The sequence below is a fragment of the Pan troglodytes genome, chromosome 18 (genome assembly GCF_028858775.2).
Source record: "Pan troglodytes isolate AG18354 chromosome 18, NHGRI_mPanTro3-v2.0_pri, whole genome shotgun sequence".
Lineage (NCBI taxonomy): Eukaryota > Metazoa > Chordata > Mammalia > Primates > Hominidae > Pan > Pan troglodytes.
Window position 1 is genome coordinate 17,473,966 of NC_072416.2, and position 19,510 is coordinate 17,493,475.

Genomic DNA, 19,510 nt, shown 5'->3' on the forward strand with positions numbered 1-19,510 from the left:
GCTTCAGTTGCCAAAAAATAAGTAATTTGACATTTTCCTTTCATTTACATTATGAAAACAATAAATCTTATCAAATTAAAATACCTCTTAGAATAAAACTCAGTCTACCAAATAGATGACAGGTTTCAAGAGTGAACTAAGTATGACACACCAGTTATAATGATGAATTTGTATATCACTTTTATTTGATAGGGTCTCGCCATGTTGTTCAGGGTGGCCTCGAACTCCTTGACTCAAGCCATCCTCCTGCCTCAGGCTCCCAAGCAGCTGGGACTACAGGTGTGCACCACGGTGCCTAGCTCCATGTATCACTTTTGAGTCATGAGGTTGTATTAAATTGTTGGTTTTCTAAAAAATTTTTGGCCAGGTGCGGTGGCTTATGCCTGTAGTCCCAGCACTTTGAGAGGCTAAGGCAGGCGGATCACCTGAGGTCAGGAGATGGAGACCGTCCTGGCCAACATGGTGAAACCCCGTCTCTACTAAAAATACAAAAATTAGCTGGGCGTGGTGGTGGGTGCCTATAATCCCAGCCACTCGGGAGGCTGAGGCAGGAGAATCACTTGAACCTGGGAGGCAGAGGTTGCAGTGAGCCGAGATCACACCACTGCACTTCAGCCTGGCGACAGAGCAAGACTCTGTCTCAAAATTAGAGAGTGTCTCTATCACTCAGGCTGGAGTGCAGTGGTACAATCACAGATTGCTGTAACCTTGAACTCCTGGGCTCAAGTGATCCTCTGTCCTTGGCCTCCCAAAGTGCTGGGATTACAGGTGTGACCCACTGTACTCAGCATCTATTAAATTCCAAATGGGAGAGGGAGAGAAGCCAGCAGGTGCAGCAATATCACCAACCAGCCAACGACACTTCAGTTTTCTAATGTTATACTGCACATAAGTCTATTTAAATTTGCTATGTGTTCATTAAAACTAAGACCATAAATCAATGATGATAAGACACTGGTTTAAGAAAAATGTAGGCCGGGCACAGTGGCTCACACCTGTAATCCCAGCACTTTGGGAGGCCGAGGTGGGCAGATCACCTGAGGTCAAGGTCAGGAGTTAGAAACCAGCCTGGCCAACATGGCAAAATCCCATCTCTACTGAAAATACAAAAATTAGCCAGATATGGTGGTGCACGCCTGTAATCCCAGCTACTCGGGAAGCTGAGGCACAAGAAAGAACTGCTTGAACCCGGGAGGCGGAGGTTGCAGTGAGCCCAGATTGCGCCACTGCACTCCATCCTGGGCAACAGAGCACGACTCCATCTCAGAAACGAACAAAAATTTACACCTTAACTAAAGGTATGGATCCTCAGTGCCACCTACCTGCCCTGGAGTGGGCCTGGAATATCTCCGGATACGAGCTTCTTTCCATTTTCCTCTTCTGTTCTTCTAATTTAAAGAAAAGAAAAAGCTGTTCATTTGTTTCATCATACCAAATTTCTAACTCCTGAACATGCAAACATGACCATGTTGCCTATAACCTCCCAGTGACTGAGGCAGGATTTCAAACACATTTATCACATCTCCCTGCCTCCAGTTTCAGGTATCATTTGAATTTCTGGAAAAGACAAGAATATGCAACAAAAAAGTTCCACCCACTTCTTGTTTACTTGGTGCTCTATATGACCTGAATATATAATAAGTATTTATAGAGTCAAATCAATATATTAAGTAAATGAAACTCTTAATAGACGGAATTAAATAGTATAAGTCTTTCCTCTCAATTTCAAAATCCTTTAATTACAAGGCACCTTTTACCCAAGACAAATACCAATTTTCAAGTCAGCCGAAGCTGTGTGTGACACTGTGAAGCCAAGAGGCACCTTTAACAGAAAGAACCCAGAGCCACTGGCTTCACAGCAGGCTGAACTCGTTGAACAGGGTCACCTCTGTCCTACTCACGTCTGACTATCCTCCAGCATCTTCACTGCCTCCTTCAAGTTTTTTCCCATTTCAGCTAACGTGGGGTCTGCTATCTGGGAAACAAAAAAAAAAAGAAACAAATTTTAATAATCCTCTATTACCTCTATAACACAATTCACCCAGAAAAATTAAGTGCATAATTTCTTCTGGATTTACTGTGAAATACATGATTTTAAAACTTGCAATAGTACAAAAGTATAACAGAAAAAGTAAAAGTCTTCCAGCCCCACTTCCTAGAGGAAGCCGCTGTTTTTATTTTTATTTTTTGAGATGGAGTCTTACTCTGTTGCCCAGACTAGAGTGCAATGGCATGACCTTGCTCACTGCAACCTCTGCCTCCTGGGTTCAAGTGATTCTCTTGCCTCAGCCTCCCAAGTAGCTGGGATTACAGGCACACACCACCATGCCCAGCTAATTTTTGTATTTTTAGTAGAGACGGGGGGGTTTCACCATGTTGGCCATGCTAGTCTCGAACTCTTGACCTCAAGTGATCTGCCCGCCTTGGCTTCCCAAAGTGCTAGGATTGCAGGTGTGAGCCACCGTGCCTGGCCTCCTTAAGTTCCTTTTGAATTTTAGTGCCATGTGTACACCTATCTCCCATCCAAAAAGTAAACAAAACAGAATTTAAATTTTTCTGCAGAATTATAATTTTTTCACCATTCATTCTGGGAAGAACCACGTGAGGCCAAAACCAAGGACCCTACCCTTCTTCACTTGGTACCACCTTCCCACTTGACAAGTTACAAGTCCCATGGAGGTAACCACAAGGTCCCCTCAGCCTGGCCATTGTACACAGCCCCAGGGTACTGGCAACGCATGACCTACACTCCAAGGCAACTGGACAACTTGGTCTTTGGTAAGATCACTTATGATAACAAAGTGAGTCAGCTTCGCTTCAGACAAGCAATGTGGCAGTGATACAAAGACAAGCTATTTTGACAAATATTATTTTTGAGGCAGTCGCTCTGTTACACAGGCTGGGGTACAGTGGTTTGATCGTGGCTCACTGCAGCCTTGACCTCCAGGGATCAAGTGATCCTCCCACCTCAGCCTCCTGAGTACCTGGGAATACAAGTGCTCGCCACCATGCCTGGCTAATTTTCAAAATTTTTTTGTAGATACAAGGTCTCATTATGCTGCACAGGCTGGTCTCAAACTCCTGAGCTCAAGTTATCCTTCTGCTGGGATTACAGGCTGAGCCACTGTGCCCGAACTTTTTGCAGAATTAAAACATACACATTCATTTTCCTTTCTCTATTCTTAATCTCTGTACTTATTTTTAGGGAGAAAATTCTTGTTGACTTCAATCTCTATGTAGTATGAGTTGTGTTATAACAATAAATTATATATTATATATTATATTACATATAATACATATAATATCATATATAAGTTATAGCTCTTTTGTTCCCCTCTTACTCTTCTAAGTGTGCTGCTTAAAGGAAGAGCTGTGTTTACCTTTTCCTATTGCTCACTGTATCTAGCAATATCTTACAGCATGGCATACAATACGTACGTATTTAAAACTGCATTGCCTCCTCAAAATTGTTTTTAAGAAATTCCACTCCATTTATCAATATAAGATTCAGAAATTGTTACATTCTAGAAGGGACCTAAGGGATCTAGTCCAGGGATTTTCCAGCTGTGTTCTCCTGAGCCTTAAGGTCCCTGGGAGGACTCTGAGAAGGAAGGGTTAGGTAAGCAGTTGGGGCTTCTAACTCCCTAGCAGGTAAGCTCTGTTTTGTATAACAGGGTTTTGAGTAAAGTAGTAAAGTTTTTATTTGTAAAAAGTTTCATTGAATGATAAAGGGGATATCACCACCGATCCCACAGAAATACAAACTACCATCACAGAATACTATAAACACCTCTACGCAAATAAACTAGAAAATCTAGAAGAAATGGATACATTCCTCGACACATACACCCTCCCAAGACTAAACCAGGAAGAAGTTGAATCTCTGAATAGACCAATAACAGGCTCTGAAATTGTGGCAATAATTAAGAGCTTACCAACCAAAAAAAGTCCGGGACCAGATGGATTCACAGCTGAATTCTACCAGAGGTAAAAGAAGGAGCTGGTACCATTCCTTCTGAAACTATTCCAATCAATAGAAAAAGAGGAAATCCTCCCTAACTCATTTTATGAGGCCAGCATTATTCTGATACCAAAGCCTGGCAGAGACACAACAAAAAAAGAGAATTTTAGACCAATATCCCTGATGAACATCGATGCAAAAATCCTCAATAAAACACTGGCAAACCGAATCCAGCAGCACATGAAAAAGCTTATCCAGCATGATCAAGTGGGCTTCATCCCTGGGATGCAAGGCTGGTTCAACATACGCAAATCAATAAATGTAATCCAGCATATAAACAGAACCAACAACAAAAACCATACGATTATCTCAATACATGCAGAACAGCCTTTGACAAAATTCAACAATCCTTCATGCTAAAAACTCTCAATAAACTGGGTATTGATGGACCGTATCTCAAAATAATAAGAGCTATCTATGACAAACCCGGAGCCAATATCATACTGAATGGGCAAAAACTGGAAGCATTCCCTTTGAAAACTGGCACAAGACAGGGATGCCCTCTCTCACCACTCCTATTCAACACAGTGTGGGAAGTTCTGGCCAGGGCAGTGAGGCAGGAGAAGGATATAAAGGGTATTCAATTAGGAAAAGAGGAAGTCAAATTCTCCCTGTTTGCAGATGACATGATTGTATATCTAGAAAACCCCATCGTCTCAGCCCAAAATCTCCTTAAACTGATAGGCAACTTCAGCAAAGTCTCAGGATACAGAATCAATGTGCAAAAATCACAAGCATTCTTATACACCAACAACAGACAAACAGAGAGCCAAATCATGAGTGAACTCCCATTCACAATTGCTTCAAAGAGAATAAAATACCTAGGAATCCAACTTACAAGGGATGTGAAGGACCTCTTCAAGGAAAACTACAAACCACTGCTCAATGAAATAAAAGAGGATACAAACAAATGGAAGAACATTCCACACTCATGGGTAGGAAGAATCAATATCGTGAAAACGGCCACACTGCCCAAGGTAATTTATAGATTCAATGCCATCCCCATCAAGCTACCAATGACTTTCTTCACAGAATTGGAAAAAACTACTTTAAAGTTCATATGGAACCAAAAAAGAGCCCGCATTGCCAAGTCACTCCTAAGCCAGAAAAACAAAGCTGGAGGCATCATGCTACCTGACTTCAAACTATACTACAAGGCTACAGTAACCAAAACAGCATGGTACTGGTACCAATACAGAGATATAGACCAATGGAACAGAATAGAGCCCTCAGAAATAATGCCGCATATCTACAACTATCTGATCTTTGGCAAACCTGACAAAAACAAGAAATGGGGAAAGGATTCCCTTTTTAATAAATGGTGCTGGGAAAACTGGCTAGCCATATGTAGAAAGCTGAAACTGGATCCCTTCCTTACATCTTATACAAAAACTAATTCAAGATGGATTAAAGACTTAAATGTTAGACCTAAAACCATAAAAACCCTAGAAGAAAACCTAGGCAATACCATTTAGGACACAGGCATGGGCAAGGACTTCATGTCTAAACACCAAAAGCAATGGCAACAAAAGCCAAAACTGACAAATGGTATCTAATTAAACTAAAGAGCTTCTGCAAAGCAAAAGAAACTACCATCAGAGTGAACAGGCAACCTACAGAATGGGAGAAAATTTTTGCAGTCTACTCACCTGACAAAGGGCTAATATCCAGAATCTACAATGAACTCAAACAAATTTACAAGAAAAAAACAACCCCATCAAAAAGTGGGCGAAGGATATGAATAGACACTTCTCAAAAGAAGACATTTATGCAGCCAAAAGACACATGAAAAAATGCTCATCATCACTGGCCATCAGAGAAATGCAAATCAAAACCACAATGAGATACCATCTCACACCAGTTAGAACGGCAATCATTAAAAAGTCAGGCAACAACAGGTGCTGGAGAGGATGTGGAGAAATAGGAACACTTTTACACTGTTGGCGGGACTCTAAACTAGTTCAACCATTGTGGAAGTCAGTGTGGCGATTCCTCAGGGATCTAGAACTAGAATACCATTTGATCCAGCCATCCCATTACTGGGTATATACCCAAAGGATTATAAATCATGCCGCTATAAAGACACATGCACACGTATGTTTATTGTGGCACTATTCACAATAGCAAAGACTTGGAACCAACCCAAATGTCCATCAATGATAGACTGGATTAAGAAAATGTGGCACATATACACCATGGAATACTATGCAGCTATAAAAAATGGTGAGTTCATGTCCTTTGTAGGGACATGGATGAAGCTTGAAACCATCATTCTCAGCAAACTATCTCAAGGACAAAACACCAAACACCGCGTGTTCTCACTCATAGGTGGGAATTGAACAATGAGAATACATGGACACAGGAAGGGGAACATCATACACTGTTGCTTGTTGTGGGGTGGGGGGAGGGAGGAGGGATAGCATTAGGAGATATACCTAATGTTAAATGAAGAGTTAATGGGTGCGGCACACCAACATGGCACATGTATACATATGTAACAAACCTGCATGTTGTGCACACGTACCCTAAAAATTAAAGTATAATTTTAAAAAATTTAAAAAAAAAATTTTTTTTTAAGTGTCATTGAAAAGAAAAAAAAAATTCTTTGGGAGGCCAAGGCAGAAGAATCACTTGAGGCCAGGAGTTTCAGATCAGCTTGGGCAACATAGTGAGAAATAAATTAGCTGGGTGTGGTGGTGCACAGCTGTAGTCCTAGCTACTTGGGAGGCAGAGGTAGGAGGATCGCTTGAGCCTGGGAGTTTGAGGCTACAGTAAGCTATGATTGTGTCACTGTGCTCCAGCCTGGAACAGAGTAAAACCCTGTCTCAAAAAAAAAAAAAAAAAAAGTATAGCATAAAAACGTCTGATTCTGGTCTAACATTTTGGAGGTGAGGAAACTAAGATGCAGAGAGGTTAAGCGACTTGCCTATGGTCATGGAGCTAATAAATGACAATGAGGTGCCAAAAACTGGGGTCCCTGACTCCTGTTTCTGACCTCTATTATATCACACTGGCTCCCACAAGGGCTTACAAGGTAATCATTTAGCCACGACCAAATTTTTAGATAAAATAGACAAATTTTAAAACAAGTGTTTTCAATAAAATTCACCACTTTAACTATGAGAAGGCTCAGAAAGCACTCGAAAAAGGCCTCAGTGCTGACAGTGAGGAGAATGAGGAATATGATGGTCAAGAGAATTTATCTTCACCCCTGAGTCAGCTGGTGATGCTCCTGATGATCCTCACTGCTGTGACACTCCCGTGTGTCCCCTACCATCTAGCCAAATGATAAGATAAACAGTTTGGCTTGATTCACACCTTCATGCTCCCAACGACCATCGTGTCTGAAACATCCTCATGACTTTTATCTATCTCTCGCCTAGCACCTATTCAATTACAAGTCAATAATTCCAGGAAGCCTTTACAGATAAAGCCACTTTTGCTCTTTCCCATCCCCTCTAATGATACTGATGCCTTTTTTCCTAAACCAAAAATCTAGACTTGTTGCTTGACAATGTTGGTTGTATTTATGGGGACAATGGGACAGAATGCTTGCAGTTGTTGCGGCTGCCATTTATCCTCATGATTCCTTACACCCTTTACTGTGAATTGTTTTATAGATGTGCTTTCCAGTATAAATGTGCTCTCCAATTAGATTACAAGTTTCTTGAAGGCAAGGATTCAGACTCCTACTAATTTTGACTTCTCTTTAGACCACAGGTCTAAAGTTGGCTCAATTCTCCAATTGTCATATTAACCTGAAAATCCCTTAGGAAGGCATGCCAGAGTGGATATCAACATACTGTTCTCTAAGTGCAACACAGCTATTTCTTTCAATAGAATTATAATGAATATTTCTGTTAAGAATAGATAAAATATGCCAGGTGTGGTGGCTCATGCCTGTAATCCCAGCACTTTGAGAGGTCAAAGCAGGAGGATCAGTTGAGTCCGGGAGTTTGAGATGAGCCTGGGCAACATGGCAAAACCTCGTCTCTACAAAAAATACAAAAAAAGTAAGCCGGGCATGGTAGTGCATGCCTCTGGTCTCAGCTACTCAGGAGGCTGAGGCAAGAGGATTGCTTGAGCCCAGGAGGTCAAGGCTACAGTGAGACAAGATTGTGCCACTGCCTGGGTGACAGAGCAACAACCTGTCAAAAAAAAAAATAAATAGACAAAATACAGCTTAGGCAATACGACAAAACCCCATATCTGCAAAAAATACAAAAATCAGCCAGGCGTGGTGGTGCATGCCTGTAGTCCCAACTACTTGGGAGGTTTAGGTGGGATGATCACTTGAGCCTGGGAGGTTGAGGCTCTGGTGGTGAGCCATGATCACACCACTGCACTCCAGCCTGGTCAAGAGAGTGAGAACCTGTCTCGACAACAACAAATACACACACACACATATCCATGTACATATATAATACATATATATACACACAAAATAGTTTAGAAGCCACATTGTGTGAACATGCATTTATAAACACTAAAATCCCGTGTAATGACAAGATGCTTTAACTGAAAAGCAGGAGGGAAATGCAGATTCACAATCCCCAGGTGAATCTCTGACTCTGGAGTGCACATGCAGTTTACGTAAACGTAAACTGGCTTATGTTTAAATTGTTCTTGCTGGCCGGGCGCAGTGGCTCACAACTATAATCCCAGCACGTTGGGAGGCCGAGGTGGACGGATCACCTGAGGCCCAGGAGTTCGAGACCAGCTTGGCCAACATGGCAAAATCCCGTCTCTACTAAAAATACAAAAATTAGCTGGGCATGGTCACGTATGCCTGTAGGCCTAGGTACTCAGAAGGCTGAGGCAGGAGAATCGCTTGAACCCAGGAGGCGGAGGCTGCAGTGAGCTGAAATTGCGACACTGCACTTCAGCCTTGGCGCCAGAGCAAGACTGTCTCAAAAAATTAAATAAAAATAAATAAATCGTTCTTCCTCTTCAGGGAGTAAGCCCAGGGGGGAGTGGGTAGGTAGGAAAAGCAGCACTGATAGTTAAGTTTGGGTGAATAAATGTGAACAATGACTCCAATGCCATAGACCCTCACGTGTTTATTGCATTAATTGGATAATTCAAAATATAAAGTATTATCCAGTTTCAGGATAATATTAAGATCTAAACCAATGAATGCTCTATGAAAAGTTGTAGATTAACTGATCCCTTAAAACTAAAAACAGCGTCTTCATAAGCTTCTACTGAGGGCAGCTACCACTTTCTTCATCACATTTCTTATCCTCAATAGCTGTGGGCAATGCCAAAATAGCTGTATGATCAACATTAATAAACAACACCAGGGCAACAGCCAGACACAAACCTAAATGAAGAATTAAATTGTAGGAGAAGGAGGAGGAAGCAGCGATGGCGGCTGCTGCGGCGGTTGCGGCGGGGGCCGGGGTGGGCGCCGCGGTCTGGGCCGGGCAGTGAGGCGCGGGCGGCCGGGCCGGTGGGCTGGGCGGCGGGCCCGGCGGCCGCCCTCGCGCCCTTGCCCGCGCCTGGCGGCCCGATGTGGCTGCAGCAGGGGCTCAAGGGGCTGCCGGGACTGCTGTCGAGCAGCTGGGCCCGCCGCCTCCTCTGCCTGCTTGGCCTCCTACTGCTGCTTCTGTGGTTTGGGGGGTCCGGCGCGCAGCGGGCGGCGGGTGGCCTGCACCTGCTGCCCTGGTCCCGGGGTGAGCCGGGCGCCACCGAGCCGTCTGCCTGCCTGGAGGCGGCCACCGGCGCCTGGCGCGGCCTGCGGGAGCGCGGCGAGGCGGTACCGCTGGGCCCTGGAGTGCCGGCCCTGGTGGCCAACGGCTTCCTGGCCCTGGACGTGGCTGCCAATCTGCTGTGGGTGACTCTCGGGGAGCGGGAGCCCGCCGTGGCGCCGCACTTTGTGCCCTTCGTGCAGCTGCGCCTGCTGAGCGCGCTGGCTGAAGCTGGAGAGGCGGTGCTGCTGCTGCTGCGGGAGGGGCTGCTGCGCCGCGTGCATTGCCTGCAGCTGGGGTCCCCAGGTCCTGGCCCCGTGGCCGCCGGCCCCGGGCCCGCCTCCGTCTCTGGCCTTGCCGCGGGGTCCGGCCGCGACTCCGTGCTGCTGCAAGAGGGCTTTCTGGCTCACAGGGGCCGACCCCACGTCTACCTGCAGCGCATCCAGCTCAACAACCCCACGGAGCGCGTGACCGCGCTGCAGACTGTAGGGCCCACTGCCGGCCCAGCCCCCAAGGCCTTCACCAGTACCCTGGAGAAGGTCGGAGACCATCAGTTCCTCCTCTACTCAGGCCGGTCCCCGCCTACGCCCACTGGGTTGGTGCACCTGGTGGTGGTGGCCGCCAAGAAGCTGGTGAACCGCCTCCAAGTGGCTCCCAAGACGCAGCTGGATGAGACGGTGCTGTGGGTGGTGCACGACTCTGGCCCCATTAACCCCCAGGTGCCCAAAAGCAAAGCAGCCAAGGAGCTCAAGGCGCTGCAGGACTTGGCACGGAAGGAAATGCTGGAGCTCTTGGAGATGCCAGCGGCAGAGCTGCTTCAAGACCACCAGCTCCTCTGGGCTCAGCTCTTCAGCCCAGGAGTGGAAATGAAGAAGATCACTGACACCCACACGCCGTCTGGCCTCACCGTGAACCTGACGCTCTATTACATGCTCTCCTGCTCGCCAGCCCCGCTGCTCAGCCCCTCCCTGAGCCACAGGGAGCGAGACCAGATGGAGTCGACGCTCAACTATGAAGATCACTGCTTCAGCGGGCATGCCACCATGCACGCCGAGAACCTGTGGCCGGGGCGGCTGTCCTCCGTCCAGCAGATCCTGCAGCTCTCTGACCTGTGGAGGCTGACCCTCCAGAAGCGTGGCTGCAAGGGGCTGGTGAAGGTGGGTGCCCCAGGCATCCTGCAGGGCATGGTGCTCAGCTTCGGGGGGCTGCAGTTCACAGAGAACCACCTCCAGTTCCAGGCCGACCCCGACGTGCTGCAGAACAGCTATGCATTGCATGACATCCGCTACAAGAATGACCATATCAACCTGGCCGTGCTGGCGGATGCCAAGGGCAAGCCCTACCTACACGAGTCCGTGGAGTCCCGTGGCCAGCCTGTCAAGATCTATGCCTGCAAGGCAGGCTGCCTGGACGAGCCAGTGGAGCTGACCTTGGCGCCCACGGACCACACCTTCTCGGTCATGGTGACACAGCCCATCACGCCACTGCTCTACATCTCCACCGACCTCACACACCTGCAGGACCTGCGACACACGCTGCACCTCAAGGCCATCCTGGCCCATGATGAGCACATGGCCCAGCAGGACCCCGGGCTGCCCTTCCTCTTCTGGTTCAGCTTGGCCTCCCTCATCACCCTCTTCCACCTCTTCCTCTTCAAGCTCATCTACAACGAGTACTGTGGGCCTGGAGCCAAGCCCCTCTTCAGGAGTAAGGAAGATCCCAGTGTCTGAGTGAACTAACAGTTCTGCTTTCAGCCACCATTTGCACAAGACACCCAGCACTGAAAGTCCCGCTGCCAGGAGCAAGGGATCCTTTGGAAGCACCCGCCCTTTGTGCCTTGTTGGGGGAAACCAGTGATGCAGAAGTGAGTGTGGATACACCAGAGTTTGCATTGGAAGGAATAAGTGTCACGTGGGGAGGGAAGGGGCCAGTGGACCTTTTGTAAGCTTTCCACTCAATAAAATGAACCTGTATGGCAAAAAAAAAAAAAAAAAAAAAAAGAATTAAATTGTATAAAGATGTATAAAGATGTCTATTAGTTAGTACATAGGAAACTGTTTGATAATGTTGGCAGAAAAAAAAAAACAGGCCAGGCGCAGTGGCTCACACCTGTAATCCCAGCACTTTGGGAGGCCAAGGTTGGTGGATCACCTGAGGCCAGGTGCTTGAGACCAGCCTGGCCAACATAGCAAAACCCCGTCTCTACTAAAAATACAGAAATTAGCCAGGCGTGGTGGGGGGTGCCTGTAATCCCAGCTATTTGGGAGACTGAGGCAGGAGAACTGCTTGAACCTAGGAGGCGGAGGCTGCAGTGAGCAGAGATGGTGCCACTGCACTCCAGCCTAGGCGACAGCAAAATTCCATCTCAAAAAACAAAAAAACAAAGGAAAAACAGTATTCTATGTCAAGTTCCTTGGAAGAATGTCAATTTCTGATCCCTTAGCACTGAGTGCAGGGTCAGACACAGAGTAAGTATTCAATCAGATTTATGATCCTTATAATTACTAATACTTACTGGGTTGCTTACTATATTCCAGGCATTGTGCTAATAATTAACGCCTCTACACACATTACTTCCTCACAAGCCCCAAATCATAGTACATTTTAGAGCCAGAATTTAAAACTAAGTAAAATTCTAGGACCAGTGCTCTTAACCACTGGGCAATACTGCTTCTCAATTTTATCAAGTAAGTAAATGAAGCAACTCAACACTTTAAAAAAGCTTGTACTCAAAAATCATATTTAGAACTAAGGTTTAATTTTAAAGATTATCCTTGCTTGATTAATGTTTTCACCTGGGAAGAAAGTGACTCTTTACAGGGAAAATTTCTACTTTACAACAGTCTCAACTAGATGGCCGTAAACTCATCGTCCAGATCAGGGCTTTTTTTTTTTTTTTTCCTTTTTCCACCAACTCTTAAACCCAAGCATTTTTAAGACTGAAAGCATGGCCAGGCATGGTGGCTCACACCTGTAAAACCAGCAGTTTGGGAGGCCAAAGCGGGGCAGATCACCCAATGTCAAGAGTTTGAGACCAGCCTGGCCAACATGGTGAAACTCCGTCTCTACTAAAAATACAAATATTAGCTGGGCGTGGCGGTGTGCACCTGTAGTCCCAGCTACTCAGGAGGCTGAGGCACAAGAATCACTCGAACCTGGGAGGCGGAGCTTACAGTTAGCCAAGAACGCGCCACTGCACTCTAGCCTGGGCAGCAGAGCAAGACTCTTGTCTCAAACAAAAATCCCAAAACCAAAAAAAGTGCAACAAAGCATTTACAGAGTGGGTATATCTACATGCACATTTTCTGATAGATACTAATTGCTGAGAATTTAGACACAGTTTTACCTCTCCACAAATTCATAAATTATATTTCAAGTACAGTTAATTCTGTTGTATAAATGACGTGGGTTCAATATTTTTGCTACAATTTTATCTAACACAGTTGCATGATAGGTATGATTTAATTCTCCTTTCCTAAGAAGAGCCATTCAATTGCATGCTCACTGTCACAGAACTGAGACTTTTTTCGAGATGCAGTCTCATTCTGTCTCCCAGGCTGGAGTGCAGTGGCTTGATCTCGGCTCACTGCAACCTCCACCTCCCGGGTTCAAGTGATTCTGCTGCCTCAGCCTCCTGAGTAGCTGGGATTCCAGGCGCCCGCCATCACGCCCAGCTAATTTTTTTGTATTTTTAGTAGAGATGGGGTCTTACCATGTTGGCCAGGTCAAACTCCTGCCCTCAGATAATCTGCCTGCCTTGGCCTCCCAAAGTGCTGGGATTACAGGCGTGAGCCTCTGCACCCAGCCAGAACTGAGACTTTAATAGTTAGCTCATTTTGTAAAACAAGCCCTACTATTCATACCTTCGTGAGCATTTTTTACAAACTTTTTTTTTTTTTTTTTTTGAGACATGACCTTGCTCTATTGTCCAGGCTGTCACAGTGGCGTGATCATAGCTGGCTGCAGCCTTGAGTTCCTGGGCTCAAGTGATCCTCTAACCTCAGCCCCCTGAGCAGACATGGCTACAGGCACATGCCACCACACTTAGCTAATTTTTAAAAATTTTTTGGAGAGACATGGTCCTACTATGTCACCCAGGCTGATCTCAAACTCCTGGCTTCACGAGCAATCCTCCTGCCTTGGCCTCCCAAAGTGCTGAGATTAGAAATGTGGGCCACAGTGCCTGGCCAAGAATCGTTTTTATGCTAGGCGATTTTTATCACTTTCAGACACTATGGGATATTAAAATACTCCCTCACTACCAGAAGAAATATTACATATGTAATGTTAAAATTGCATAAAAGTTCTGACAATTTAAATGTTGGAGGAAAAGTCAAGAATCAAATGCAAGGTAAGATGGTAAAGGAGGTCAAGGAGCAACTCTCAACTTTTCAAAAAAGCTAACGGAAAATTATAAATTGGCAAGGCCAGGCGCGGTGGCTCACACCTGTAATCCCAGCACTTTGGGAGGCCGAGGCAGGTGGATCACGAGGTCAGATGGAGACCATCCTGGCTAACACAGTAGAAACCCCGTCTCTACTAGAAATACAAAAAATTAGCCAGGTGTGCTGGCGGGCGCCTGTAGTCCCAGCTACTAGGGAGGCTGAGGCAGGAGAATGGCGTGAACCCAGGAGGCGGAGCTTGCAGTAAGCCGAGATTGTGCCACTGCACTCCAGCCTGAGCGACAGACCAAGACTCCGTCTCAAAAAAAAAAAAAAAAAAGTTGTTTATCATATCTTCCAAAACTGGTAACTACAATAGAAATAAAAGGTGTCTTTAGAGCCTAAGATTTGGGAATTAATGAACTAGTCACTTTAAAATTTTTTTCATCTTAGGCAGTGGCTCACACCTGTAATCCCAGCACTTTGGGAGGCCGGGGTGGGCAGATCACGAAGTCAGGAGTTCGAGACCAGCCTGGCCAAGATGGTAAAACCCCATCTCTACTAAAAATACAAAAACTAGTCGTGTGCAATGGCGGGCACCTGTAATCCCAGCTACTCAGGAAGCTGAGGCAGGAGAATCGCTTGAACCCAGGAGGTAGAGGTTGCAGTGAGCCAAGAATGCACCACTGCACTCCAGCCTAGGTGACAGAGCAAGACTCTGTTTCAGGGGAAAAAAAAAAAATTTCATCTTTTGAAAACACACTAATCAACACTTTTCCTCAGTTAAACCAGTTCACCAAAGTGTGAATTTAAAAAATGATACATTTGGCCGGCAGCGGTGGCTCATGCCTGTAATTCTGGCACTTTGGGAGGCAGAGGCGGGCGGATCACGATAGGAGTTTGAGACCAGCCTGTCCAACATGGTGAAATCCCGTCTCTACTAAAGATACAAAAAATTACCTGGGCATGGTGGTGTGCCTGTAACCCCAGCTACTCAGGAGGCTGAGGCAGGAGAATCGTTTGAACCTGGGAGGCGGAGGTTGCAGTGAACTGAGATGGCGCCATTGCACTCCAGCCTGGGCGACAGGGTGAGAGTCTGTCTCAGAAAAAAAAAAAAAAAAAAAAAAAATATATATATATATATATGTATACACACACACACACACTCTCTCTCTCTCTCTCTCTCTCTCTCTCTCTCACTTTTATGTGATTTGGAAAAAAAAAAAAAACCCAAACACACACCTCAAATCCCAGAATTTAGAGACATTACAGTTGAGCACAAATCTAAGTTAAAAAAAAAAAAAAAAAAAAAAAAAAGGCGGGGGTGCAGGGATGGGATGGGTGGGTAAAGAGGGCTAGAGTGACAGAAAGCAGGGCAGGGATCCACTGCAAAGGGACATAGGGACATTTTCAGGGAGACAGAAATGCTCTGTACCTTTTTTGGGGTGGGTGGGTAGGGGACTTATTTTCTGAGACAGGGTCTCACTGTCACCCAGGCCAAGTGCAGCGGCACTATCGTGGCTCCCTGCAGCCTCACCCTCCTGGGCTCAAGCGATCCTCTCACCTCAGCCTCCCAAGTAGCTGGGACTACAGGTGCATGCCACCAAGCCTGGCTAAGCTTTTATTTTTTATAGAGATAGGGGTCTCACTGTGTTGCCCTGGCTGCCCTCAAACTCCTGGGCTCAAGAGATCCTCCTTCCTTGGCCTCCCAAAGTGTTGAAATTACAGGTGTGAGCCACTGCACCAGGTCAATGCTTTGTATCTTGATCATGCTGGTGGTAATATCACTATATACAACTTCCAAAACACAAACTATATAATTAAAATGGGTATATTTGTTGTACGTAAACTGTTCCTCAATTTTTCATAAAGGGGGAGTAAATTGAGGTAAAGTAGATTTAAAAGAAAATACTAAGCAAATAATAGTATAGGTGGTACAGTGATGTGGCCAAATTCACAGATGGTACATGAATAACTGCTGTTTAAGAGATACAGAGCTAAGCCTTCAAAGAGAAGGCTTTTTTTTTTTTTTTTTTTTTTTTTTTTTTTTTTTTGAGACGGAGTCTTGCTCTGTCGCCTAGGCTGGAGTATAGTGGCATGATCTCGGCTCACTGCAACCTCCACCTCCTGGGTTCAAGCGATTCTCCTGCCTCAGCCTCCCAATTAGCTGGGACCACAGGCACATGCCACGACACCCGGCTAGTTTTTTGTATTTTTAGTAGAGACGGGGTTTCACCATGTTAGCCATGATGGCCTCGATCTCCTGACCTCATGATCTGCCCGCCTCGGCCTCCCAAAGTGATGAGATTACAGGCATGAGCCACCATACCCGGCCAAGAGAAGGCTTTTAAGAGAAGCAGCCTCTATAACAAAGAAAGTCTAAAATTTATTTTTAAAAGTATATTAATTGTAACATTCATCAATGCTAGAAGTATATAATACTTTCATTTCAACAAAGTTTTTTTTTCAGGAGAGGAATGTTCTTATTTGGGGGACTTTTAGGACTTATTTCGGAGGCCTCTTAGGGCTAACTAAAGAGAAACCAGCTGCTCATATTAGAAGACCTTGGAGTTATGAGATGCTAGTTTATACCATATGCATTACACATAAAAAAAATCACTACCTACCTTCGGCTGAGATAAAAAGCAAGAGGTAAAGCTCCAGACAGCTGTTCCTAACTTAACTACTCTTGCCTCCCACAGCTTTCTGAAAAAGGTAAATCCTGAATAGTGATCATCATTCAACCTTCATCTCTGCAAAAAAGCATTTCTTTTCCTCCCAGGCGAAAACAGTGCCTGCTGTCTAGCACTAGTTAAACAAGTTCCCCAAACACCACATACGTCTATTATAATACATACCACTGAGAAGCCACAGCAAGAACATAATGTTCCTTATGGGCCAAGGATGAGAGAAGAGGACAGGAATCCTCCAAGCTGATACAGTGACTTGTAAACCTGGTTTATCTTATTGGAGTCTCAGTTTCTACATTTGTAAGTATTTTTGCCTGATTCAACAATACAGTATTTAATTAAGAACCGGAACTTTTGTCTCCTCCCATCTTCTTTTTTTTTTTGAGATGGAGTCTCACTCTGTTGCAGTGGCACAATCTCCTGAGTAGCTGGGACTACAGGCGTTAGCCACCACACCTGGCTAATTTTTGTATTTTTAGTAGAGATGGGGTTTCACCACGTGGGCCAGGCTGGTCTCGAACTCCTGACCTCAGGTGATCCACCCACCTCGGCCTCCCAAAGTGCTGGGAGTACAGGCATGAGTCACCATGCTCAGCCATCTCCTCTCATCTTCTAAGAACTGGATATTGTCATTTGAAAGTCTTATTTTTAACCATCATGGTCTCTACGCTTGAGTGTGTCTGTGAGAATATGAAGACATACTGTAATTACTGGCTCATTAAGATTAAGCATCATAATCTTCCTAGTTGAAAAGGGTTAGCCAAGTACTGTATAAGGTGTAACTATAAGTATTTAACCTTACAAATTACTCAAGAAGATAGGCAGAAAATAGGAAAGAAAAAGGCAAAAATAGGCCGGGTGCAGTGGCCCACCTGAGGTACAGAGTTCAAGACCAGCCTGGCCAACATGATGAAACCCTGTCTCTACTAAAAATACAAAAAATTAGCTGGGCGTGGTGGTGGGCGCCTGTAATCCCAGCTACTCAGGAGGCTGAGACAGGAGAATTGCTTGAACCCAGAGGCAGAGGTTACAGTGAACCAAGATCGCACCACTGAACTCCAGCCTGGACAACAAGAGCAAAACTCCATCTCAAAAAAAAAAAAAAGAAACAAAAGAAAAGGACAAAAATACCCAACAGTGGAAAGGAGGCAGCAAAGTTAACTGCACAGATCACATCTCAGTCAGAGAGCAGTATGTGAAGGAGGGAAAAAGCCTCTAATCACTTGACTCGATATACGTTGGAGATGCTAGAGATCCAACTCTGTGTTCCAAAAACCTGTGTTCCCAGAGACCACTACTGCAGTGTCAGTTCACACAGATCTTATAACATGAGTAAACACTTCCAGATAATGACACTGATGGAAAAATAGCATACAATAGGGAAGCTCTATTTCTAAAAATTTTACTGTTTACCTGGAATCACACCTTTATTCTGGAACAAAAAGAAAATTGCTAAACAGAAGCAGATACTGTTATAACTCTTCCTTAAGATAAGCTTTATAGGCAGTGTTTAACTAGTTTAACTAGTGCGAGACAGCAGGCACTGTTTGTTTTTGCCTGGGAGGAAAAGAAATGCTTTTAGCAGAGATGAAGGTTGAATGATGATCACCATTCAGGATTTACCTTGTTCAGGGATTGTTAGGGAGCGATCAAATCAGAAAGGTAAAGATGAAATGCTTTTCCTGTTTCTTGATTTTTATCTACCAGCAATAATATGAGGCACACTCGTAAAGTAAAGGTCTGCATTACATTTACAATTAAACTCTAGAAAAGCATAATTCTGAGCTAAATATTCTGCCTAAAGAATCTCTTTCACATAATCCTTCCTGGTCACTTGCTCCTTGCACTCACAATTTGTTTCTTAATTCCTATGCTTTTTATCCCTTTCTATACAAGGATTTGTCCAAAAAAAAGTATACTCCCTTACCAGAACGCGACCTCCTGCAGGGGCCACATCTTACTCACCTTGTGTCTCTGTCAGCACTCAGCACTGGGATTTGACCACAGCTCACCTTCGATTAATAAAAATTATAAATCAAGGCTGGGTGCAGTGGCTTACACCTGTAATCCCAGCACTTTGGGAGGCCAAGGTGGGCAGATTACTTGAGGTCAGGAGTTGGAGACCAGCCTGGCCAACATGGCGAAACCCCGTCTCTATTAACAATACAAAAATTGGCCGGGCGCAGTGGCTCACGCCTGTAATCCCAGAACTTTGGGAGGCTGAGGTGGAGGTCAAGAGATCAAGACCATCCTGGCTAACACTTGGTGAAACCACATCTCTACTAAAAATACAAAAAATTAGCTGGGTGTGGTGGTGGGCGCCTGTAGTCCCAGCTGAGGCAGAAGAATGGCGTGAACCTGGGAGGTGGAGCTTGCAGTGAGCCGAGACTGTGCCACTGCACTCCAGCCTAGGCCACAGGGCGAGACTCCATCTCAAAAAAATAAAAAATAAAAAAAAACAAAAATTAGCCGGGCGTGGCACAAAAATAATCCCAACTACTAGGGAAGCTGAGGCAGGAGAATTGCTTGAACCCAGGGGGCAGAGGTTGCAGTGGGGCAGAGGTCGCATAGAGCTGAGATCGCACCACTGCACTCCAGCCTGGGTGACAGAGCAAGATTCCGTCTCAAAAAAAAAAAAATAATAAATCAAAACAGGTTTCTGCTTTAGGTGACAACAGATGAAATCAAGCTCAACCAACTTCTACCTATAACTCATATAATCCTAGA

At 45.1% G+C, this 19,510-nt stretch overlaps 2 protein-coding genes across 41 annotated transcripts in view; one reads left to right on the top strand and one right to left on the bottom strand.

Moving 5' to 3' along the window:
• The window catches only part of PDXDC1 (pyridoxal dependent decarboxylase domain containing 1), a 66,591-nt gene that overhangs the window by 41,415 nt on the left and 5,666 nt on the right, over window positions 1-19,510 (bottom strand). For 34 of the 40 annotated variants that reach the window (XR_010152288.1, XR_010152291.1, XR_008539930.2 and 31 more), the window contains 2 exons: window positions 1,902-1,975; window positions 1,323-1,388 (listed from right to left, as the gene is read on the bottom strand). Coding sequence is in view for 31 of the 40 variants with exons in the window: in XM_063796719.1 (XP_063652789.1) it covers window positions 1,323-1,388; window positions 1,902-1,975 (140 nt within the window). In the remaining 9 variants the exon portion in view is untranslated. Of the gene's footprint in view, window positions 1-1,322; window positions 1,389-1,901; window positions 1,976-15,053; window positions 15,190-19,510 lie in introns of all 40 variants that reach the window. The other 6 variants (XM_063796736.1, XM_063796733.1, XM_063796725.1 and 3 more) reach the window with 1 other exon arrangement.
• On the top strand, window positions 9,519-11,557 carry LOC107968796 (uncharacterized protein KIAA2013-like). The gene has a single exon (XM_054668927.2). It carries the CDS (start codon window positions 9,534-9,536, stop codon window positions 11,439-11,441), a length of 1,908 nt encoding a protein of 635 aa, XP_054524902.1. The 5' UTR covers window positions 9,519-9,533; the 3' UTR covers window positions 11,442-11,557.